Below are 25,694 nucleotides of genomic sequence, written 5' to 3'. Positions count from 1 at the left end.
GAGAGTCCCACATGGCGAGGCAGACCTCTCCTTCTCACCTGCTGCTCCCCTCAGCAGTGTATTTCGCCAGTCTGCCTGTTCTGTTCCCTGCTGTCTCTGGTGGGTCTTCTTGCCCTCCCGCACATGTGGTCTGTACCCTGGTTCTTGTATAAATAAATACACAAATCTTTAAAAAAAAATTTAGTGAATCACTACTCGTGTTAAAACAATAATTGTTCAGGGCCTCCCCAGTGGCGCAGCGGTTGAGCGCTGGGTTGCGAAGCTGCCCGCAGCCTCTGCAGCGCCGGTTCGATCCCCAGCTGCTCCCCAGCCACCAGAGGAGGGTCCCACATGGCGCGCAGACCTCTCCTGCCGCCCGCTGCTCCCCTCAGCAGTGTGCTTCGGTCCTTCTGCCTGCTCTGCTCCCCGCTCTGGCTCTGGTGAGTTCTCTCACCCTCCCGCGCTTCTGACTGTACCCAGTGCTTGTATAAATAAATAAATAAATATTAAAAAAAAAAAAAAGTTAGAAAACAATAATTGTTCAGCATTTAGAAATATATGTACTGATAGGGAAAAGGTGATAAAACACTAATTTCTAATGAACACTCCTCAGAAGCTAGAGATAGGAAAAATTCAAACTTTGAAGAAATGCTACTACATTAAAAGTAGTTTTATTAAAATCAGAAACAAAAGTATGACCACAGCTGTTCTTCAACAATGTACAAGAACTAGCACTGGCTTTCTTATTCATCCCTCTTCTTTACAATAATATAGGGAACTGGAACTCTTCAAATTTGTTTTCCCAGGTTTGCTTAATAGGCTTTCACTTTCTAGTTAGGCTCTTCCTGAGAGACTCTGGTAGGAGACTGGATTGTGGGAGAAAGAAAGTCTTTCTTCCCTCTCTGATGAGGCAGCTCAAAAAACTGCAGTAAGGTGGCAAATTTCCTTGAAGCTGGATTCCAGCAGTAGCAACACTAACACTCCGCTCCAGCTCCAGCAGCTGCAGCAGAGGCACCAGGGACTTTGCTCCTTGTTCTTGGTCACCTGCAGAGCAAGCTGTCGTGTTGGTTCCAGGCTTTTAGCATGTTGATGGTGAATGTTCCAACAATAGCCCTGTAGTTACCGATTACTGGGTAACCTGTCCTGTTCCTTTTTTTGCTCTTAATACTTTCGATATATTCATAACCAATTTCCTATGCTCAATCCCTTATTTGGAGTGGTTCCTGCTTTTGTTATTGAATACTGACTGGTATGAAGTATCTGTAACTCATTATTTGTAACGGTAAAATGTTTTACTTACATACACAAGATACCAGTGAAGAAGCTAGTCACTGAGGTTACAGATACAAAATGACATACAAAAATGAGCAGCTTTCTTATAAACAAGTAGGAAAAAAATAACCCATTCATAATAAAAATATCTGTGAAGTCTGGTTCCAGGAGAGTAAGTCTTAGAACTCATGTCGGATCCTGCTATCCTCTTGGGTGACTTCAGTCTCCACATGGAAAACTTTCTAATTTCTAGTATCTGCCCACATTTGGGTTGTTCCCCCAAGACTGGTCTGCAGCTTCGATCCTTTGCCCTTTCTCCCTCATCACACTTCGCCGCCGCCGCCGCCCTCCATAACCTCTCACTTTCCTCCTCTCCACGCTATCCCGTCTTCACTTTATGGTTCTTGAGCCTCAACTTTTCAGTCACCTCTTCAGGCGTCTCTCCGTCCTTTTTTGCTCCCTCAGTGTCCGGGCAGACAAATCCACGTCCGTGTCCCCACTCGCCGGGTACGCTCAGCGTGCGTCTCCCGGGCGAAATCACCCAAACACGAGCCGGCCCTAACTCCAGCGCGAGGACTACGAACGGCATTTTAAACCTCGTTGCTCTCAACTACCACGAGCTCTTGGTTTTCACTGCAGCAGGCCCTGGCGCGCAGCGACGGCGACACGCCCGTCACCCAAGGACACAGCGGCTCGCGGGGCAGGACGGGCCGGGGGGCGGGGCAGGACTGGCCGGGGGGCGGGGCAGGACGGGCCGGGGGCGGGGCAGGACGGGCCGGGGGCGGGGCTGGACGGGCCGAGGGGCGGGGCAGGACGGGCCGAGGGGCGGGACAGGACGGGCCGAGGGGCGGGGCAGGACGGGCCGGGGGGCGAGGCAGGCCGGGCCGGGGGGCGGGGCTGGCGGGGCAGGGGGCGGGGCCGGACGGGCCGGGGGCGGGGCAGGCCGGGCCGAGGGGCGGGGCGGGCGCGCGCCCCGGCGGCTGGTCCGGGGCTGCGGGTCCGCGCGCCGCCGCGGCCGCCCTCTTCGGAGGCGGGAGGGGCAGACGGAGGCGGCGCGGGCCCGGCGGAAGCCATGTTTGTGGCGCGCAGCATAGCGGCGGACCACAAGGATCTCATCCATGATGTGTCTTTCGACTTCCACGGGCGGCGGATGGCGACGTGCTCCAGCGACCAGAGCGTCAAGGTACCGGCCAGGCCCAGCCCGGAAGAAGGGGGCGTGGGGTCGCGCGCGACCCGCTATTTGGGCGGAGGGGCCGGCGCGGAGGGGCGGGTCGAGAGGCGCCTGCTCCCTATTGAAGGCGCGGAGCTCAGGCGCTCCGGCAGGCCCCGCCGCCCCGGCCCCGCCGCCCCGGCCCCGCCGCCCCGGCCCCGCCGCCCCGGCCCCGCATTGTGGGGTCACCGCGCCCCGGCGGCCTTGCAGCCGCGCGCCTGCGCAGAGCGCGCCGGGCGGGGCGGGCCGAGGCCGCGTGCGCGCTCCCGCCGCGGGGGACGCGATGGGCCCGCGTGGTTCCGGCCCGGCGCGGGTGCTGTTGGGCCGCGAGCCGCGGGGGTGGTTCGCGCCGCTGGCTCTGGGGCGGACGTGCTCGGTGCCCGCTGGGCGGGGGCGTTGATCGTGGGGCGTGGAGGGCGGTGTCCTCGCGGTGCGCCCGGAGCTCGGGGGCCTCCTTGCCTCCCCGGCAGGTTTCTTTATGGAGTGCGGTCAGGAGTCTCTCCTGGCTTCTCAAGAAAAGCAAAAGCACCCGGTGAAATTCTCTGTTCGCTGCCTGAGAATTGGAGCTTGTTTCTTAAAGTAGTCCGTCGACGTCTGTAGACTATTTGGACGAGCAGCTTCAGTCCTATGAGGATATTTCTGGTCTAGGAACCTCGGCTTGTGGGGTCGACGAGGACTGCATGAAGAGGACATCCGGAGCGGGGTTCTCCGCGTTCTGGACGACTCCAGAGTAACCGAAACCCTCAGGAAGGCTTTTTCCGCCTTAGTTTGAGATAGCTATGATCTGTCAGGATCGTTATTGTAACAACTAGCTTTGCCTTTAAAAGAAACTAATGCCACCAAGTTCATGGGCTATAGCGTGGCATCTTTCACAAGGTTTAAAACTTTTAAAAATTAATTTTAAACTAATCTTTAATTGTACATTGTGGTTCAGTGGCATTAAGCCCAACATTCACATTTTGCAGCCACTGTCCGTTTCTGATGCGCTTTATTTTAAACTGCAACTCTGTACCCAGTAATTTCCTCCTCCCCACTGCCCACAGTCCCTGGTAATCTCTGTTCTCTTTTTGTCTTTGTAAATTTGACTATTCTGGGTAGCTCTTATAAATTGAATCATACTACATTTGTTTTTTTTGGTCTGGCTTATTTCCCTTAAAATGATGTTTTCTAGATTCATTCATGTTGTAGCATATATCAATTTAATTTTTAAGAATGAATATTAATCTTGTATGCAACAAAATTTTTATTCATTTGACACTTAATGCATTAATTGACGTCTTTTAGCTGAATAGGCCATATATATTTATTACTGCATCTTTTAGAAATCTGTGTATAGCTTTGTCTATGAAAAGTAGTGTTACAGTGAAAAGCTTCAGTAATTTAGCTCTGTATATTTTGGATGAGTTCTGTAGAGAAATTAACGGATATTTTAAAGGCTAAGTAGTTTTATATCTCAGTAGTTTTTAGGTTTCATAAAAGTAGTTTTTATGTCTCAAGAAAAGTGTTGGCAAATTACTTTTTTGAAGACTGTACTACTAATATACACTGCTATTGAGAGTATTACCCATGTCAGACATTCCATTTTAAATTTTTTTTTTTTGTGGCAAGATAAGGATAAGAAAATTTATTACCATTTTAACCATTTTTAAGTCTACAGTTCAGTAGTATTTAGTATAAACATCTTTGTAATCATACCCACCATCCATCTTCACAATGTTTCCTTCTTGCAAAGTGGAATCTGTACCCACTAAATAATAGAATCTCTTTCTTCCCATCTCACCACCGTATTACAAACACAATTCTATTTTTTTGTCTATGAATTTAACTACTCTAGGTCACATTTGCCTAGTGACTGGCTCATTGCACTTACTGTTATGTTGTGAGACTCATGCATGTTGTAGCATATAGAATTTCCTTCCATTTGTTCCATTGCATATGTTGTATATATCATGTTTTGCTTTAGTTCCTCTGCTAATGGACTGGCATTTGCTTCTGAATAGTGTTATTATAACTAGGTGTACAAATCTCTCTTCAAGATTCTGCTTTCAGTTTGGGGGGTGGAGGTATACACCAGAAATAGGATTGATGTATCATGGTAATTCTATTTTTAGTTTTTTTGAGGACTGCTCTACTGTTTATGATACATTTTTAACGGATTACAGTCTCATCTTGTTACTATAATCTACATTTTTTGTTGGTAGCAGGGTTTCACCTTTTGCATTAACATTTGCTACATATGCAATTGATCCTTATTATTTGCAGTTTTATTTGTAACTCCTAAATCAATATGATGCTTTCAGAGACTTGCTGACATAAGCAGAGTGGCAGAAAATTGTAGTCACATACGTAAGTTACACTTTCCAGCCAAGGTTGAATGGGGGCTACCTTCTGAGGCTCTCATAAAGAACATGGTCTACTCAGTGCCATGTTTCCAAATTTTAATTCATTTTGTTGGTGATATCACTATTTAAAATGGCCCCAAGCGCAGTGCTTGCTAAGCACAAAATGACTGTGATGTGTCCTATGGAGAAAGCGTGTAAGGGGTTTCATTCAGTCATGAGTATAGTGCTGTTGGCTGTGAATTCACTGCCAACAAATCAATAATAATATACTATTATTATAGATTATGATAAATAATTATAAATAATACATTAAAAACAAGGTTATATGTTGAGTGTCAATAAATAAAAAGTTGTATCTAGAAGGTATTCACCCAGGGAGCAGTTGCTTAGTCTTCAGTATTTATAGCAACTTATAGATTATAAATGGTACAAGTTACAAGACCTGACAGAACTTGTCTCTTACTTACTAGAACTAAGATTCCTTGGTCCTTAACCCTATTCCTCACATATCCCAGGTTCTCAGTATTTGACTGAATGTTTAGTTACTTACTAGTTACACTTATTCTTTTCTTGTGAATTTTATGTTCACCTCCTTTGCCCATATACTGATCCAGTGGTAATGTTCTTCATCTTAATTTATAGGTATTCTTTATATAAAATATCTTTTAATTTTCTTATAGGTCTGGGATAAGAGTGAAAGTGGTGATTGGCACTGTACTGCTAGTTGGAAGGTTAGTATTTATTTTTACATCAATGTAAAATTTTTTACAGTGATAAAAAATTGAAATGTTTATTATTTATTTGGAAGTATTAATAACTTAATGCTTTGAGAGAATTACAAAATTTATAGTTTTTTCCTTAAGATTACTTTTTTCCCACTATTAAAGTAACAGAAGTATACTTTAAAAATTTGAGAGTAAGAGAATTTATAAATCCGTAGTGATATAAAATAATTTTTTAGCATTTTATTTCTTAGATGTCTTTTTCTATGTTTGTGATATTTCGCTTCTAGTTTTGAAACAGGCAGAGAGGGCAACAAGGCCGATGGGATGTGCCCAGGCTCTGAGACCAGAGAGCCACCAAAAAGCCCCAAAAGGCCAAAAGCCAAAACCGAGAGCTATACCTAACAAAGGACAGTGCCCGATAAGAGGACAGGTCACTGTGGGTTCTCACCCACGTGCACAATTGCAGGAGACCTCTGGCCTCAGGAACAACCACCATGGCGTTTATTTTACAAACAGGGGAAACAAAGAGCTTACTGTATTCACAAGTGGCGGCTGCCTCACCCAGGTAGCATCAGTGGTGGTCGCCATCGGTCACCAGGAGTGCTGGACAGCACTAGCCAGTAGGGCTGGCCACTACTGGCCTGCAGAGGCGGTGTCAGAGACACCCGGTGTTAACAGCTCTTTGTTATTGGGCTATACCAATAATAAATAGCTCTTTGAGGCACCAGGCCCATGGCCTTTGGTGTTCCTCTCAGGCAATATCAGAGAAAGGTCTGAGGCCCAGTCTGTGACAGAGTCCTTCAACTTCTCTTCCCTCCTTGGAGGGCGGCTGCTGGTTCTTCTTTTCTTCTTTCTTCTGAGGCTGGAACCATCTTTTTTCCTTCAGGGGTTGGTGGCATTATCTCTGGGCTGGTGTCATCTCCCTCTTCCAGGGCTGGCAGTGTCTCTCCTTCTTATGGGGCTGTTGTTCTCTCTCTCCTCAGCTCCCTCCCACCCTGGCTTATATCCTCTTTCAGGGTGCCCCGCCTACAAATCTGATTGGACCATTTTTTAATCCTGTGGCTGATTGGACTACTTACCAATCAGTTCCAGCACCTCATTGGCCCATTCCACAACCCAGGAAATGCGCTTTACATGAAAGGTCTCTGAGGAGCAAATGCCACAACCAACTTGTGGTGGAGCAGCAGGTTGAAAACACCACTGCTCATGTTGGCTCCCTTGGGTTTCAGTAATAGTTTCATTTCTTTTTATCTATTTATTTATCTATCTATCTATCTATCTATTTATTTATAGAGGCATGTTATTTATTTGTTTGTTTGTTTGTTTCGTTTATACATGCACTGGGTACAGTCAGAAGCGCAGGAGAGTGAGAGAATTCACCAGAGCCAGAGTAGGGAGCAGAGCAGGCAGAAGGACCGAAGTACACTGCTGAGGGGAGCAGCGGGCGGCAGGAGAGGTCTGCGCGCCATATGGGACCCTTTCTGGTGGCTGAGGAGCAGCCGGGGATCGAACCACCACCGCAGAGGCCGCGGGCAGCTTCGCAACCCAGCGCTCAACTGCCGCGCCACCGGGGAGGCCCTCATTTCTTTTTATTAAAAACAGCTTTACTCAGATACAATTTTATATGCTGTAAACATAAATTTAAAATGTATAGTTTAGGGATCTCCCTGGTGGCACAGCGGGTTGAGTGCAGCGCTGTGAAGCTGTCCAAAGCCTCTACAGCGCGAGTTCGATTCCCGGTGAGCCAGGGATATACCACATGGTGCTGCAGACCTCTCCTGTCTTGCTCATGGCTCCCTTCAGCATTGCTTTTGTTTCGTCTACCTGTTCTGCTCCCCGCTCTGTCTCTGGTGAATCCTCTCACCATCTCGCGCCTCTGGCCTGTACCCCAGCTCTTGTATAAATAAATAAAAATCTTAAAAAATAAAATGTATAGTTCGGAGAGTTTTAGTAAATTTATATAATTATGTATCCATCACCACAGCCTCATTTTAGAAACCACCTATCAACCTGATATTTTTGTTGTGGCCCTTTATAACCTCTTAATTGTTTTTTGTCTATAGTTTTAGTATTCCTAGATATTTCATGCAAATGAAATCCTAAGATTTTGTGTATTACTACTTCCCCTTAGCATGTTTTTGAGGTTTATTCATGTGTAGTTTGTGTCAATAGTTTGTTTCTTTGAATACCAAGTGGTATTCCATTGTACAGCTAAATTCACATTTTGTTTATTCACTAGTAGATACACTTTTGAACTTTTTCTAAGATCTGGCAGTTACGATTAATGCTTTTATGAACATGCCATTCAATTTTTGATATGTTTTCATTTCTCTTAGATACCTATGGGTGGAATTGCTAGGGTAATATATATTTGACATTCTAAGAAACTGCCAAATTCTTTTCCAGAGTTTCTGTTCTGTTCTATATTCCCACCAGTGTGTGTGCGTGCTTTCTTTTTACTGTGTATGTATTTATATACAGTATATACACATATGAATATGTATGTGTTTATAGTATACACACATGCAATTAAGCATATATACATATCATATACACATATACATGTATGTATTGGGTTTTGTTTTTTTTTTTAAGGATTTTATTTATTTATACATACAAGCACTGGGTACAGTGAGAAGTGCGGGAGGGTGAGAGAATTCACCAGAGCGGGGAGTAGAGCAGACAGAAGGACCGAAGTACACTGGTGAGGGGAGTAGCGGGCGGCAGGAGAGGTCTGCGCGCCATGTGGGAACCTCCTCCAGTGGCCGGGGAGCAGCTGGGGATCGAACTGGCGCTGCAGAGGCTGTGGGCAGCTTCGCAACCCAGCGGTCAACCGCTGCGCCACTGAGGAGGCCCCTATATTGGGTTTTGATTGGTTTGTCTTAGTGATTAATGATCATTAGTTTTTCAAGTGCTTGTTTGCCCTTCATATATCTTCTTTGGTGAAGTGTCTACCCACATCTCTCCCTCCTTTTAAATTGAGGTGAGAGTCACACAAGATAAAATATTTCAAAGTAAACATTCATTGACATGTACTACATTCACCGGATTGTATAACTACTGCCTCTGCCTAGTTCCAAAATTTATCACTCCAAAAAGAAACCCCTATTTCTAGCTTTTTAGCTTAACATTAAAGTACTTTTGCATGTTTTTAAACACTCTGAAAGTATATATATGGCAGTAAAACAAATATACCAGTAAGTACACTGTTCTGCTTGTTTCTTTTTATTGTGATGAATATCTTTGGGCAAATTTACTCTTTACTTAAATTACACTGTATTGGAAATCTAATACAGAATCTATCTACTTTAGTACATTTTTAGCTTAATAGCCTATATAAATAAGAATGAAAGGTGAAACCAAAAAATGGACAATATAAAGGATAACAAAATAAAGATGCAGTACTTACCTTTGGATGCTGAAATTCTTACCATGCTGAAATTATTGGGTTATAAAAACATTCTGGGATTATTGAGTGTAAAATTGTTAGCTGTGTAGAACATGAAACAGATTTGTAGACATAATTGGTGGACTGATGCTTATTATTGTCATATAGTATTTTACCAGAAAACAGTAAATTTGTTGATATGAAATGCTTTAAGATCTTTGTTTTTCCCTTTTTCCCTTTTTTTTTTTGGGCGAACATGAAGAACAGTTATTTGACGTTGTATGTCAACGTAAAATTATTTTTTCAGAATACAAGTATTTGGGCTTCTTTATATTTTTATATTCATTGGACCTCTTTTCTTAGAGGAGTCCATTTTCTAGCAAGACATCAGCTAGAATTGTTTTAAGCATTTGTTTACGCCACATTTTAAATACTGCTAGGTTTTTGAACTAGATAACTTTAATTAAAACTATCATGTTAGTGGCTGTCTCCAAAGAGAATTTGCAAGCAAAAATTGGGAGACTGGTAGTACTTCTGTTTAAAAGCTTAGTTAGGCTTAACTCTGAGGCAAATTAATATTAGAACTAAATAGTCAACTTTATTTGGCTGGATTTTTTTTTTTTTTTAAAGATTTATTTATACAAGAACTGTGGTACAGGTCAGCAGCGTGGGAAGGTGAGAGAATTCACCAGAGAGAGCTGGGAGCAGAATAGGCAGACAGATTGAAGACACTGCTGAGGGGAGCTGTGGGCGAGGCAGGAGAGGTCTGCCACGCCATATGGGTTCCTCCCTGGCTGACTGGGAATCGAACCTGTGCTGCAGAGGCTGCGGACAGCTTTAAAGTGCAGCACTCAACCCACTGCGCCACCGGGGAGGCCCTGGATTTTTCTTCATGAGTGAAATTAGTAAAAGAACTTGACTCTAGAAGTACTGCAATCCTAAATATAGCATATCTTCTAAAGGTTAAACAATTATAGTCTTTAGTTTTTATTTAAATGTCAAATTGAATATCTTTCTCTTCTTACTGAAGTAAAAATATCTGTATTTTATTTCTCTTCAGTTAAAACCTTGTATGTGTGAAATCTGACTAAACTCAGTTCTTTTCTATTTTTTAATTCCTCAGACACATAGTGGATCTGTGTGGCGTGTGACTTGGGCCCATCCTGAATTTGGACAGGTTTTGGCTTCCTGTTCTTTTGACAGAACAGCTGCTGTATGGGAAGAAATAGTAGGAGAATCAAATGACAAACTTCGAGGACAGAGTCACTGGGTGAGGCATTTATTAGTTCGGGCAAGGTTGGGTCACACAAGATGGGTATTAATCTTTCCAAGAACCCTTCAGGTACTTGTTAAGATGTTTCCTCTTTCCTTTGTGTTTCCCAGTTCCATTTCTCTTTCTGTGCTTTTCTTCTACTTGTTTATTTGATTTTATCTTGGGCCTGAAGTGGTACTCAGGAGCATGCTTGGCATTAATTTTAACTTTCATGATGAACCCAGAGTATTTGCTTTGTCATACAGTGCCTCCTTTAAAAATTGTTTATTCTTTTTTATGGTTTCCTTTGCTTTCTTACAAAATCTACTGTATATTATCTGCGTCTACTTTAATTCTAGCTCTCCTTGATTTTGGATGTTTGAATTTAAGCAAGAACGTAATGTGTGTGTTACTCAAGTTCCTCATTTTAATGAGAGAATTGAACTAGATGATGTTTTCATGTTGTTTATTTTTCATAATAGTCACAAAATATAAAATTCAAGATATAAGAGAGTGAATGTAGTGAGAACTTATCCTTCTCTCCCTAGAATCAACCACTATCACAGGTTTTTATGTACCCTTCTGGGTATATTCCATGCCTCTATAACAACGTAAATACAGTGTTTAGCCCCTCAAACCCTCACACTAATTCTAGCATGCTGTCAATACTTTGTTTTTGTTGTGTGTTGCATTTTTCTTTTGTAGCAAACTATGCATAATGCTAATATTTATCATTTTAACTGTAAGGGTATAGTTCAGTGGTATTATTTTCACCCTGCTGTGTACCCATCATTGCTATCTATACTAAAACTTTGTCATTCTTAACATAAACTTTGTACCATCAAATAATACCTCCTTCCTTTGTCCACCCTTCCCCACCACAGTCCATGGTAACCTCTCTCCTGCTTTCTGTCTGATTTGCCTGTTCCAAGTACCTTATATAAGTGGAGTCATACAATATATTTGTCTTTCTGTGTTTGTGTTGGAGCAAAATGTTTTCAAGGTCTCCCAGTGTTGTGTATATATCAACTTCATTTCTTTTATGGCTGAAAAGTATTTCATTGTATGTTTATACCACATTTTTTTAAATTCATTCATTTGTGAATGAACAGTTGAATTGATTCCACTTCTTAGTTAATATAAATGATACTATGAGCAGTGGTGTATAGATACTTGTTTGAGATCTTTTAATTCCTTTTAAGGCGTAGAATTATTGCTTTATATGGTAAGTCTATGGTTAGCTTTTTGAGGGACTGCTGAACTGTTTTCCACAGTGGCTATACAATTTTATATTACTACCAACAATGCACAAGGGTTCCAGTTTTTTCACATCCTCATCAACATTTGCTATTTTCTATTATAGTGATCCTTGTGCATGTCAAGTAGTAGCTCATGGTTGTGAATTGTATTTACCTAATGATTAATGATGTTGAGCAAATATTTTTATGTGGTAATTGGTCATTTGAATATATTATTTTGGAAATTGTCTATTATATCCTTTGCCCATTTTTTAATTGGGTTGTTTGTTTCTTTGTTGTTGAGTTGTAGGACTTCTTTGCATATTCTGGATATTAATCCCTTATCAGATACATAATTTGCAGTTATTTTCTCCCATCCTGTGAGTTACCTTTTTACTTTCTTTATAGTATCCTTTGATTTACATGTTTATATTGTTTGATTTATATGCTTATATGCTTATATACTTATATAAACATATGTTTATATTGTCATATCCAAGATATCCTTGTCAAGTGTAGTATCATAAATACTTTCCCCACAGATTTCGTTGAGTCTTACAGCTTTAGCTTATATTTAGGACTTTGATCATTTGTGTTAATTTTTTTATTTTTTAATTTTTTTATTTGGTATAAGATAGGGGGTCCAACTTTATTCTTTTGCATATCAATATCTTTTAATTGAAACCTCCTATTGAAAAAACTGTTCTTTTCCAATTGAAAGGTCTTGAGATCACTGACCATGTGTTGAGAGTTTAATTGGGTTGTTTGTTTCTTTGTTGTTGAGTTGTGGGACTTCTTTGTGTATTCTGGAGAGTTATGTTCTAGACTCTATTCTGTTATCCTGTATGTCCCAGAACCATGATCTTTTAAATTTTAGTTTAATGTGAGCATGTAATTTTTTGGGTAAATGGTTTTGTGTTCTTTGGATAGATGCCTAAAAGAAGGATTGCTGAATAGTGTAGTCTTTCAATCCCAGTGTAACTTTGTAGGTTGCATAGTTTCAAACTTTTTTATGTTTTGTTTTTGGTCTTTGTTTTAAGGTGTCATGAGTTTGTCTCATTGCCTTTGTAGTAGGGTCTCCCTAAGGCAAACAACTGCTTACAAAAAAGGAGAGAAAGGAAATTTATAGAACAGAAGGGATTTTACTAGTGGTCATTTGGAGATAGACCAGTAAGTATAATACAGATTTGGTTTAGGAGTGACGGCATATATAAGATTTTTTTTGAACTTACTTGTATTTAGTTAAATCAACTGTCATTAATTCATTTAATTTCTCAACATTCGTAGTAGTATTAATTACTGTTTGGTCTGGACAAAAATTTGCAACGGTGCCTTCTTTGAAGTTTACGTGATATTAATACTGAGACTTCTTAACATATGTTTTAGGAAATGTAAAGAATAAGTAGTTGATTTCTAAATTTTATTAATGTTTTCAGTCAGATGTTATCTTATGTAGGTGCCAGAAAATAGTTTCTAAATATTTCATTGAAATTCTATAATTATCATAAGCCTGCTTTGTATCTTTTTTTTAGTCTTTACTAAATGCCATCCGTAAAAAGTGGATAGAGGTGGTCCAGGTAGAGTTAACTGACATTTATGCTTGAGGGACTATATTGCATGTTTTCTATTTTACTTTTAAGAATCTCAGTTCATTTTATTTAGTGTTTACAGTATACTTTGCATAGCAAATTACCTATATGAAAATTCTCACATTTTCTGGTTTAGTGTCCAATCTGCTAAGAGAGAGTGCTTACATAATTTAATAAAATTAGACTTTTTAAGGTCAATTTTTTTCTGCCTTAAATGGAGTAATTAATTATAGGTTACTAATTTGTTATTCATCAAAAACTATGTATGTGGTGTTTTGCTAAGTGCTTTGTCGGAAAATTGAGGTCTAGGTAAGTTTCAAGTAACTGTGATTCAGAGTTACCCAATAAATGGCAGAGGAGTGCTTTGTGATTTCAGAGCATGTGTTCGTTTTGTATATAATTTAGTTGTTCATTTTTTTTTTTCAGGTTAAGCGGACAACTCTAGTGGATAGCAGAACATCTGTTACTGATGTGAAATTTGCTCCCAAGCATATGGGACTTATGTTAGCAACCTGCTCAGCAGATGGTATAGTGAGAATATATGAAGCACCAGATGTCATGAATCTTAGCCAGTGGTCTCTGCAGCATGAGATCTCATGCAAGCTAAGCTGTAGCTGTATCTCTTGGAACCCTTCAAGGTAAGTTTAGACCTTTGGTAGTATAATTCTAGTAAAACAAATTAATAATTTTATACTAAGCTTTGGATTGTTTCTTTTTTCTATTTTATTTTCCCCTGTGTTGAGTTTGATAAAGCTAGGCCTGGCCTCAAAAGAGTTCCCAAACTACTGATAGTGGGTATTAGTGTGAAAGAATCATTGTTCCATTTTTGCTTCTAGAAAAAGCATCCTTGAAGAAAGTAGGAAGGTGAAATGAATGAGCAAGTAAAAAAATATTGATGCAATGAAAATAGGGACATAAAAAAGAATGATAGTTGGAAAGGAAAAGCACAATGTTAAGGGTCTATAGTACCTCACAGAGTTCAAACAAAGCCCTAACATTGTACCACATACTCCTAAAACACTCTGTGTGTATTATCTCTTTAATTCTCATAATAGGTGTTCTAAGTTCTGTTACTACAAGTGAAGAATCTGAAACTTAAGATTAATTAATTTGTAAGTGGTAATGCTTGCACTTGAAAGCAGACATTATGATACCAGAGCCCGAATCTGTCATGAATTTGGTCACTGTAGGTTTACTTTTCATTCCTTAGTCAACAAATAAATCTTTCAGGAGGATAAGTTCTAGTATCTCTTTGGTGTCTTTTTTTTTTTTTAAACTGTCAAATGCTGAAACCTCTACTTTAAGGGAGAAAGCTTTTGTTTTTGTCCATAAGGAGATGCGGTAAAAATATTACAGAAGGAGGGAGCCTTTGTTTCCAGATTGAGCATTCTCAAAGACACTATATCTAAGATGTGGCATTGGATAATGTATGGCCGGGATCTAGTCATCAGTGGTGACATGCTGACTTGTAGGTTGTAGTAGAACTGCTTCACATAAGCTTTTTTTTTTTTTAAAGATTTATTTATTTATGCATACAAGAACTGGGGTACCGGCCAGAGGTGTGGGGGGTGAGAGGAGTCACCAAAGACAGAGTGGGGAACAGAACAGGCGGATTGACTGAAATACACTGCTGAGGGGAGCAGCAGGCTAGTCAGGAGAGGTCTGCTGCTCCTTGTGGGTAGCTCCCTGTTGGGAACTGAACTTGTGCTGCAGTGGCTGCAAATAGCTTCATAGGTTTGCGTCTTAACCCCTTGCACCACCAGGGAGGCCCACATCAGCTTTTTTTGAAAATTTTCTGAATTTAATTTATATTAATGATGTCACATATGAGATATTTTTTATTCTTCATTTCTAGCTCTCGTGCCCATTCCCCCATGATAGCTGTAGGAAGTGATGACAGCAGCCCAAATGCAATGGCCAAGGTTCAGGTCTTTGAATATAATGAAAACACCAGGTCAGTACTGATTTGCTTTAATTATTCAGAATTGCATTTATTTCTTTAATGTTATTCCTTTATTTACTGAATGATGCATTATTAATTACATATTTGCTTCTTTTGTATGATAGGCCAAGTTCTGCCCTTGATTCTGATAGTACAGAATTGAGTGATCTAAGAGAAGTATTCTCACTTACCAGTATATACCCTCTTTGAGGAAACAAAAATTTTTTAAAATGGATCAATTTTGTAAACTGGGAGAATCACGATGTTACAAGTTTAACCCGGGTGGACCTAATTTGGTTTAAAGGGCCAGAAAGGTTCACCCAAAAGAAAACTATAGGATAAGTAGAAATTAGCCAAAGATGACAACAGTATTCCCAGTGGAGAAAACTGCTTGTGGCAAACACATGAACATAAGAACTGACATATTTCTGCTGTGATTGGAACTTAATAGGTATAGGGGGTATAGTGAGAAACATGTAAGTTTCATATCTGTGTGACCTCATGTTCAATGTTCAGATTTCATCTCAAGGGTAAGGCCTTTGATAGATAGATTTTTGTATTTGGGAATAACAGGGATCACATGATGTAACTCTTCCATAGGTGTGGAAAGTATTTTGGAGGGAAGCATGAGTGGATTTTAAAACTAGGATGCTGTTAAAATAGAGGAGGTTATAGTAGCTTTGAAATAGAGTACTGGACTGGGAACTGAGAGAATTGGACAGTTGGAGGACAGTTTAAGAAGTGGTTATCAATGGGAACTGGTGATTGACTATGAGAGGTGAAGGGAATTGTGAAGATGATTTTCAGTTTCTGGCTAGTATGTAATTTCTTGAGATAAAGAACTCTAGAAATGGAAGATTTGGGATGAAGAAGCATGTGTAAAAAAAATTAATTTCAATCACCTTGAGATATCTATAACCCTCTGAGGACCATAAGTACAGTGTTAGGTGTATTCAGAGTCTTATGGGAGAAAAGAGCCCCTAGTAGGTTTTCAGGTGGGCATCACATGTGCTAGCCAAAATTCTTAAGTCTGGTAGTCAGATATTGGGTAGGGCAAGAAGCAGAAGAGAAGTACACCGAAAACCCGTTCAATGTTGTAAACAAATTTTACCTCAATTTCAAAAAAAAAAGAAGAGAAAAAACTGCAGAAGAACTAATATATTTCCCATTGGCTCTACAATTTAGGAAGTTACTATTTGGGTTTTTAAGCGTTCCTAATACCTGCCTTCTGCTTTCCCAGATTTTTTATTTCTTCAGAAATACTGTGTCTACAATGCTGGTGTCCATTAGAACTTGGTGCCATGATAGAAAATGGTCTATAGCTGCACCATTTAATGCAGTGGCCATTAGTTACACAAGCTTTTGAAACTTGAAATGCAGCCACTGTACTGAGGAATGAGTTTGTAAACTTTCATCAATTTCAATTTAAATAGACATATCATTAGTGACTAAATGTATTGCTAGGAACCTTTCTCTAGAACTTTTTGTGATCTTCATAGCCTCTTATTGATACTATGAACCACATTAATAGCATATCTTGAAGAGGCTTCCTGAAGTCTTCATGTTATTACTGTCATTTCTCAACCTCAACTGAGCAGAAAGACTGTGGGGACATTAATCTAAAATTTAAAAGGTTACCCATTTCTAAGTCACAGGAATAAGAGGAAATAAGATTTGGGCAAAGGATTAAAACAAAGCTTATCAGTTCTGAAAGAAAATATAGATAGAAAGTACCTGAATACTTGAAAGAATCCAGTGATAAAGATAATCCAAGGTTGTTTTTGAGTCTCTTAGCTAATAGAATAAATCTAGATAAGGGACTGATTGGCTATGTAATCTCTATAACAAGGAACCTGGAGATGCAGCAGTTCTGGGGATAAATTACTTGATTACTCAGTGATAATAACATCCAGGACTTCAGTATTTTCTTTGTTTTTGTTTTTTTTTTTTTTTTTTTTTGCTGTCATCCTTAGGATTTTAGGATCTTAAGAGCAGTTCCAGATTTCATATGCAGATATAAAGAATCACCTTTCCTTTAAGGTGTCTTTTTATATATTAGGGAGAGAAAAATATTTCTGGTAGGCTTATCATGAGATCCTGTTGACCAGAGTAGGGTCACTTAACCCATGTGTTAGCTATAGGAGTATTAGATAGCAATTTCTTTATCGAGAATGATGGGGAAGTAACATTGGGTAGGTAACAATGTTTGCTTGGGAGTGAGTATGGGATTGATTTAGGACTGGAGATTGGCTCTTTTTGCATTTCTTGGTCTGGTTCTTTGAGGTAAGAGTTGTGTGAAGGTTCTTACATATTACTAGATTAAACATGTTACATGGAGGATTTGTGTGATAGAGGACTATGTAACATCCAGTTATTAATACTTATATTTTTATAAGTATTAACAACAGTTAGTATACAGGAAGCATTTGTCAGTTAACCAGTATTGAATATTTTTTATTTCTATTGATGAATGGAAATATTAAAACAGACCTAGCCTTGATGATGGTAATGCAAGTTCATACATTTATGTACACTTTAACATATATTAGGAAATTTGAATTCTAACAACCACCTTATGAAGGGTGAAGGTAGTTGTCATTAATACCATTTTACAAATGAAGAATCCGAGATCAACAAAGTAAAATGACTAAGGCCAAATATAGGAGTCAGAACCAAATAGTTGAAGCAAGAATATGGTAGTGTTAGGGGGAAGTGATGTCCTGAGTTAATCCCATACAGGCTTTGTGGACTCCACCCCCACTCCAGACTAAAGCCATCAAGACTCTGGGAAAGACAAATCCCATCACCACCAAGGGAGGGTGGCTGGGACCTGAGGGTGGAGTTGGGCAGCCAGGTTGGATATAAAAAAAACAAACACGTGGGCCTTGGGCTCTCTCTCTGGCTCGCGATCGCTCGCCTCCTGGCTTCACCGCTCCTGGCTGGCGGCCAGCTCTCAGAGCGCCATTTTGGGATTCCTGATCGGCGGATCGGATAGGACTCATTTAAAACTTTGTCTCCCGCTTTTCTCCCAGAGCTGTACATTTCCTCATTTCTCCTTCCCTTGTAAATAAACCTTTTATTAACCTTTCCTGTGTGCCTGCAGTAGAGCATTGATAAGTCCTTTTAAGCGCGCGGGTGAGGACCCACAGTCAGGCACCCCGTTTTGTATCGGGGTTGCTCTACAACAGTAGCACATCTCAGAGTGATGATGTAAGGTGAGAAAATGTCAATAAGAGAATGAGGTAAAATGTCTGCGTTGGAGGTATTTTAGAAAGATGTTGGGTTTAAAAGACTATGTCGAGAATGCTGGACACCAATATTTCAGAGGAGGGTTGGTGGATAGGTGAGATAGGGATATCTCTCTAACCACTTCTTTATCACACACTGTTATGTTCCTGACAGTCATTCTGTGATCTGCCATCTCCTTCATTGTCTTTTTCTCTATTTGCAGATATAGAAATAGAATCATAAGGATAAATTAAACTTCCTTTTTTAAGGATTAAAGTATTTCCTTTTATCACCACTAAAAACTCAATTTATTGTTACCGATTTTATTACTCAGGAAATTTAGTTTTTTTTTATACAAGAGCTGGGGTACAGGCCAGAGGCATGGGAAGGTGAGAGGAGAGAGGATTCACCCAGAGACAGAGTGGGGAGCAGGCCAGGCAGATGGACCGAAGACACTGCTGAGGGGAGCAGTGGGCACGACAGGAGAGGACTGCCGTGCCATGTGGGAATCTCCCTGGCCTGCCAGGAATCGAACCCGCACTGCAGAGGCTGTGGACAGCTTCACAGTGCTGCGCTCAACCCACTGTGCCACCGGGGAGGCCCTAGTTTTTCTTTTCTTAAAAATGATTTAGGGGCCTCCCTGGTGGTGTAGGCGGTTGAGTGCAGTGCTGTGAAGCTGTCCACATCCTCTGCAGTGCGGGTTCCATCCCGGCTGGCCCTGGAGATACCCACATGGTGTGGCTGACCTCTTCTGTCTCACCTGCTGCTTCCCTCAGCAGTGTATTTCAGTCAGTCCGCCTGTTCTGTTCCCCACTCTGTCTCTGGTGAATCCTCTCACCCTACCGCACATCTGGCACATCCGCATATCTTGTACCCCGGTTTTTATATGCATGAATAATAAATCTTTAAAAACATCAAAAAAAAAACAACAAAAAATCTTACTCTATTTTTTTAAAACCTGTTAAACTAAATTTTTAAAAATCAACAAGAAATCTGGGCGCTTGTATCTGTTTCTTCTATCTGCAGTAGCAAATTACCACAAAGTGGTAGCTGAATAAAACAGAAGTTTATTTTATTAACTCTGGAGGCCAGAAACCTGAAATCAGCATGTCAGGGCTGTACTTCTTCTGAAATCCTTCCTTATCTCTTCAAGCTTCTCATGGATCTAGCAGTTCTTTGTTTTGGTTTGTGACAGATTACTCCAATTTCTGCTTTTGTCTTCACAGGGCCGCCTTCCTTGTCACTCTGTTTCTTCTTTTCTCTCTTTTACAACAATACTGGATATTGGATTTAGGATGTAGCCTAAATCTAGGATGTTCTCGTACTGAGATTTTTAATCTGCAAAGACCATTTTTCAAATTAGGTCACATATACAGGTTAAGGGGCTTAGAACTTGAGCAACTGTTTCATTAAGGAAAGCATTTTAATTGTGAGCAAGTTTCAAAAAGTTGCGATGTCTTGACATGAGAGTTTTAAAGTTTTTATTTCTGAAATTTTTGATGTAAATCGTTTCTTCACTAGGAAATACGCAAAAGCCGAAACTCTTATGACAGTTACAGATCCCGTCCATGATATTGCATTTGCTCCAAACTTGGGAAGGTCTTTCCATATTCTAGCCATAGCAACCAAAGATGTGAGGATTTTTACATTAAAGCCTGTGAGGTAAGTATCCCACACCATTTGTATGTAGTAATTAATTTGTAGTGTTCTTAACTCTTGATTATTTTCATTTGTAGACTAATATATCGAGGCAATTGATCTTAAGAGTGGATGCTATAATGAATTCTGTATATAAAATTATGTATAAATGCATGGTTTGGGAGATAGAGAATTGAGTAATGAGAGATTTTTGTTTTCTGAATTGTGTTTTATTTAGACTGATACTAACAGAGTTGAATGTTCTGTATATAATTACTGTTCTAAAGATGTTTGAATAAATGAGAGGGGGCAGTCTCCTTAGGAAAAATTAAATTAGCATTGAAACACTTGTGAATAACCTATTTAGCTTTCATTTTGAATTGTGAGGTTCAGTTCTTTTTCTTTCATTTTTCCATTCCTACTGTCTCTTTTTAAATTATAATCCATTTTATTCCTCAACTTTTTTTTTTTTTTTGGATAGTAACAACATGTTTATTTTTTCCAGTCGAGGATACAAACACAACATTTCTTAATTTAAAGAGAATATGAAAACATCAGGCAATTCCTAGAGTAATACTACAAACACAGCCTTCACCTACAGTAAAAATGAAGCCATTCAGTCATTTTGGTCATCATCCCAGTCCTTCTTCCCACTGGGAGGTTTGGGCCCACCGGCTGGTTTTGCCATAATGATCTGATCCACTCTAAGTACAGTGACAGCAGCATTAGTAGCCAGCTTGATAGCCCAGTATTTCCCCAGATAAGTATCTAGAATGCCTGCTTCCAACATGTCCTTTACAGCAGGAACTTCGGCCTCAATATCCAATCCAACATTTTTATTTCCTTCTTGATGTACTGCATAAAGTTTAGAGATCACTTCATTGGCTTTAACACCAGAATTTTCTGCCAGTGCCCAAGGTTATTCCTCAACTTTTTGTTTGTTTCTAGTTACTGAATATCATTTTTGTGATAGGATCATGCCAGGTAGTAAGATGAAAGTGACAATGACCCAGCTCTTAATGAGCTAATGGTGGGAGGGGCAGCGAGACTTACGGATATGCACATTATTATAAAGTAATAGGCAAATATGTGAAACCATTTGCAATTTTTAATTTAGTATTTATGTCTGTATGTATACATATATACACACACATATATAAGTTTATATCAAACAGAAGTCTTGAGGAAATTTTTGTTGTTGTTAATAGGAAAGAACTGACTTCCTCTGGTGGGCCAACAAAATTTGAAATCCATTTAGTGGCTCAGTTTGATAATCATAATTCTCAGGTGTGGCGAGTGAGTTGGAATATAACAGGAACAGTGCTTGCATCTTCAGGAGATGATGGCTGTGTACGATTGTGGAAAGGTAAGATCTCAATGAAGAAATTGCTTATTTAGCTACTTTAGAATTTTCACTTAGAAATGTAAGCTGCATATTTTGAAAAAATACACAGTACTTCTAGTAAAAAGATACTGTTATATGTGTAACTTGTGTGACTGCTTTTCACACACGGGCTAGGACTACAACCATGCCTTATTTTATTAAATAATGCTTTAGTCAACCTGCCCTTAATAGGAAATCCAGTATCTTTCCCACTTTACTACAACTTCTGAAAGTTAAAAAAATTGGGGGGTCACTAATTATAAAAGTTTCTTAGAAATCCCAAGCTAAGAGAGAATTCAGCTTGGTCAGTTGACTGTGGTTGCAATAGCATTCTCTGTGCTTTCCCAAGAATATGTATCTACTGGGCCAAGGTGTCCCTAGCATCCACACCAACTGGAGTGGGTGATGTCCCATACTTAGGATCCAAAATTATAGCTCAGTTTACCCTGCACAGTTAATTTTTTCCAAAAATGCAGTTTGGCTAGGCTTGTAGACCTCCCAGGTTCAGTTTTAGGCTATGGCTGAACCTGTAAGAGTTCCTTTTTGTAGGTGTAATTTGATTTCAAGGGCTTTTCTACCCTTGCCTGCCTCTGGACTTTACACAATACCACCCAGCTCTACTCCAAGTGGCTCTCTGACTATGGTTTTCTGGGCTCATTTTCTCCAATGGTTAATTTCACATTAAAAAATGAGGCTGTCTCAGATAAGCCACTCAAACCCCCCAAATTTTGTTACCCATATCCATCTCTGAATATATTAGTTACTTAGGTTTATAATTGGGAAACCAAGAAAGCACCTCCATTACCCGATATATATGTGTAAATTAAATTTATTAAAGTGGAGACAAAAAAATTATTTTGATAGTAACTTCATTATGTGATAATATGTTAGCTTAGAGAATTGTCTCTGTTAATTCTATCTTGTAAGGAAGGGAAATAGTTGCTCAAAGCTTTATGATTTTTAAATTACTAAGTTTTCTTATTTTCAAAACTAATTAATGCTGAATTATATGTTCTTTATTTTAAAAATATCTTGAACTTTTTTTTTCTGAGAAATGTAGAGCTTTCTCATTTTATAAATTGTAGTTTAAGGACATGAACACAGATTTGTAGGTATTCATCATGCTAATGTATTTGATCATTTTCCTTTCAGCAAATTATATGGACAATTGGAAATGTACGGGTATTTTGAAAGGTAATGGGAGCCCTGTCAATGGGAATTCTCAGCAGGGAAACTCAAATCCTTCCCTAGGCTCAAATACCCCAAATCTTCAAAATTCATTAAATGGATCTTCTGCTGGCAGGTAGGCTGTTTTGTGAGAAAATTAGAAGTTACCTTCTTTTTATATCATTCTGGTAACCCTACTAGAATGGATTTTAAGATTGAATGAAGAAATTTACACATAATTATGAATTATGTTTTAAAAGTGATAGTGTTTGGCTTGCTTGGTCATAATATTTACAGGTAAAGTCATTAAACAAACCAAATTTTATTCTGAAATGTGGTGGTCTCTCAGACATGTTCATAAATTTTAAGATTTTGCTTTGCTTCTGAATTAATGAATTGAAGAAAGAACATAAGGGATAATACTAAGGATTTTAGTTCTAGATAAGTATTAGTGTTTTAGTACTGGTGGTGTGTCCTTTGAATCAGTTCATATTGAAATTTTAAATAAGATACATCAAAAAATCTTGTAGAAGAGAGGGCAAGAATGAATTAAATAGTCTGGCTTGTGCTTTTAAAACTTTAATGGAGATTATAAGAGGAGATGAGTTACTGATTTTTAGAATTTTTAGCATATTTTAGATTCTTGTTTATCCTAATAAAAAATGTTTGATGTGATCTAAAGAGTCATTTGTTTTCATATTCAAATTTCAAATGTGTGTTTGTAAGTTAAAATTTTTTAATATGCCTTTGTGAGTAATTTGGAATACAATTCAGGAAACTTCAAAGCAGTGCTTTAACAACAGCTGTCCTGTGTTTTCCCTGTTGTCATCTTAAAGAAGAAAATTGTATTTAAAATTTCCTCAACTATTTTTATATTGTTATATATTTATAAAGAAGTCCTATTTGATTTTGAGGTTTTAAGTATTTACATCAAAACAATTTCAGGTAACCATAGAATATAATCAAACGATAAAATGATTTCATGTGTCTAAGTAGACTAGAGTTAATTTTTAAAAACCTGATGTTTGGTTGCTGTTTGTAGTACACATTTTGTAAAGAGCTTTGAAGTTTTGATTTGTATTCTTACTGTGCCAATAACCTGTGTGTTAGATCTGTGATGCATTTTCCCTTCTCCATTTGTATTATGTCCTTTAACAGAAAGCACAGCTGAGTACAAGCTAACTGGAGTAACTTTGCTGTTTTGCTGCTTGTTGCATGCACACAGGAATGGAAAGCGAGCTCCTTTTCCCCTTCCCCAGCACCGTTTGACCTCTCCCAAGATACACCAGCAGCCTGCTTACTACTAAACGCAATCCAAAAGGCCTTTAAAAATACAGTGTATATCATTTTTGGTACTAGCTAGTTTATTGACACTATTTGAAAATTTTGAAATAGAAATTGAGAGGCTTTTTGTGAGATAATGTCACCAAAACAATTTTTTGAAATGTTCCTGAAAGTAACAAGGATTTTAAAATTAAAAGGACTGTTACCATCCTTATAAGTAGTTGGGAGGAGGGAAATTTTACTTTATCCCATTTGGAGAATACAGGCTTATTTCTTCTGTTTTCTAAAATAGTAAACTAAAATGATGAATTTTTATAATTTTAATTTGAAGATTGAATAAATATTTTTCATAAAGATTGTTTTGAGTGCTAATTTGTTTACCTTTTGTAGAATTGGTTTATACATGTTATTTCAATATAACTGTCATTTCTTATGTAATATTTTAAAAAATATTAGTAAAGGAGTGAGACATTTACTAGTAAAAAATGAAGGTGATTTGACTGTACAGTTTGTAGCCAAATTAAACATTTGGTATTGCTTCATTTATAGTTTGATAGTAAAATGGAAAAAAAAAAAACCTTTGTAAGTTTTCAATTTATAAATTTCACTATTCACTAAAGAGATAAACATTTATCTAAATGTGCTTGTATATTTTTATGGTGTGATTCCATGGCTTTAAGGATTTCCTTCAGATCACAATTTGGAAACATTATGCGAGAAGAGTTAAATTTTGCTAAAATCGTGCATGCACGTTAACTTTATGGCTGATTCCATGTCACAGGATTTTCATTATTTAGTTGGCTGCTTCATTTAGTTCATAGGACTCTGACCTTGATGACAGAGCTATAACTCTTAAGTTTGCAAAAATGCACAAGAATTACGGGTAAGTTATAAGATGGCAGAATCACAGTAGGACATATTATTTGTGCCCTTTTACTTACCAAATTTTATAGCTATTCTAAGGTTTTTGCAGAAAAACAGCTAAGTATGTGTAAAAATTGTGTTTCTTCAAAAGTGTGTTGTAATAGCCTAGCCATACTATGTGAAAGTATATTTGAATTGGTTCTCAGTATCATGTATGCACTAAAAAAATAAGTGCTTGTTGCTGCTACTACAAATGAATCATTGCTTAAAAATAAAGAAAAAGCCTATTAGGTGTGTAAATTTATGGGATAGCATCAAATATGTTCCTGAAAGATTATAAAATGTTTTAAATTATAACACTTTCTTTGTAACAGTCACACTAATAATTTTTTTAACATTTTAAGTTTAACAGATTGTATTTTTTTCAAGTTTCTACACTTAAGCAAACTTGATTTGAGTGAGGGTCTTGATTTTTGCTATTATGTTCTGTTAGTTTTGGCATGAAAATACTAAAGCTTTTTTTTTTTCCAGCATGTGTTTTCTCCTCTTTGGTTCTCTTTGTATTTACTACTTTTCTCTTTTTCTTCTGTTTTTTCTTTTCTTTTTTTTTTTTTTTTCCCTGTTTTTGTTTTGTTTTGGTGTGTTGTTCCTGTCTTCATTGTTTCAGGTATTTCTTTCCCCCTCTGGATTCCCCACGGGCTGGATCGAGATGGTCCAGTTATGCCCAGCTCCTTCCTCCTCCTCCTCCTCCTCCTCTGGTAGAGCACTCTTGCGATGCTGACACTGCCAACCTCCAGTATCCTCACCCTCGCAGACGATCTCTCTCTCGGCCTCTTAATCCCTTACCTGAGAATGAAGGGGTTTAAAACACTGATTTAACACTTAAAGGCCTTATTCAAGTGCTTGTAAATGCTTTCATTCCTGGCTGCTTTTTGTTTTTCTTCCTTTTCTTTCAGAAGATTTTTCTAATTTAGGTTCTGTCTTGCATGTATTACAATCAGAACACAGTGTTTGGAACCTAAATGTGTTTGTGCTTCTGCATCAAAGGAACATTTACTTCATTGGTTGATAACCTTTGATGAAATGAGATTTGTTCAAGTTACATTAACTGTGAGAGTTACACATAGTAACTTCAAAGTGCCTGTTCTGTAAATTTTATTTTGAACTGTTATAGTGTTAAGCTTCTTCTTGC

General features: G+C 38.7%; 1 protein-coding gene across 1 annotated transcript; it reads left to right on the top strand.

The window, feature by feature from the left end:
- Positions 1-2,323: 2,323 nt before the first annotated feature.
- On the top strand, positions 2,324-25,368 carry SEH1L (SEH1 like nucleoporin; the record flags this gene model as incomplete). Its single annotated transcript, XM_084252422.1, has 9 exons — positions 2,324-2,434; positions 5,484-5,534; positions 10,040-10,186; positions 13,422-13,633; positions 14,851-14,949; positions 19,687-19,827; positions 21,012-21,169; positions 22,340-22,490; positions 25,170-25,368. 9 exons carry the CDS (start codon positions 2,324-2,326, stop codon positions 25,366-25,368), a joined length of 1,269 nt encoding a protein of 422 aa, XP_084108548.1.
- Positions 25,369-25,694: the final 326 nt, after the last annotated feature.

Source organism: Talpa europaea (assembly GCF_964194135.1).
Source record: "Talpa europaea genome assembly, chromosome: 13".
In the NCBI taxonomy this organism is placed as follows: Eukaryota; Metazoa; Chordata; class Mammalia; order Eulipotyphla; family Talpidae; genus Talpa; species Talpa europaea.
The sequence above is the reverse complement of the archived record's forward strand: the minus strand, read 5'-3'. Positions and strand labels throughout refer to the sequence as shown.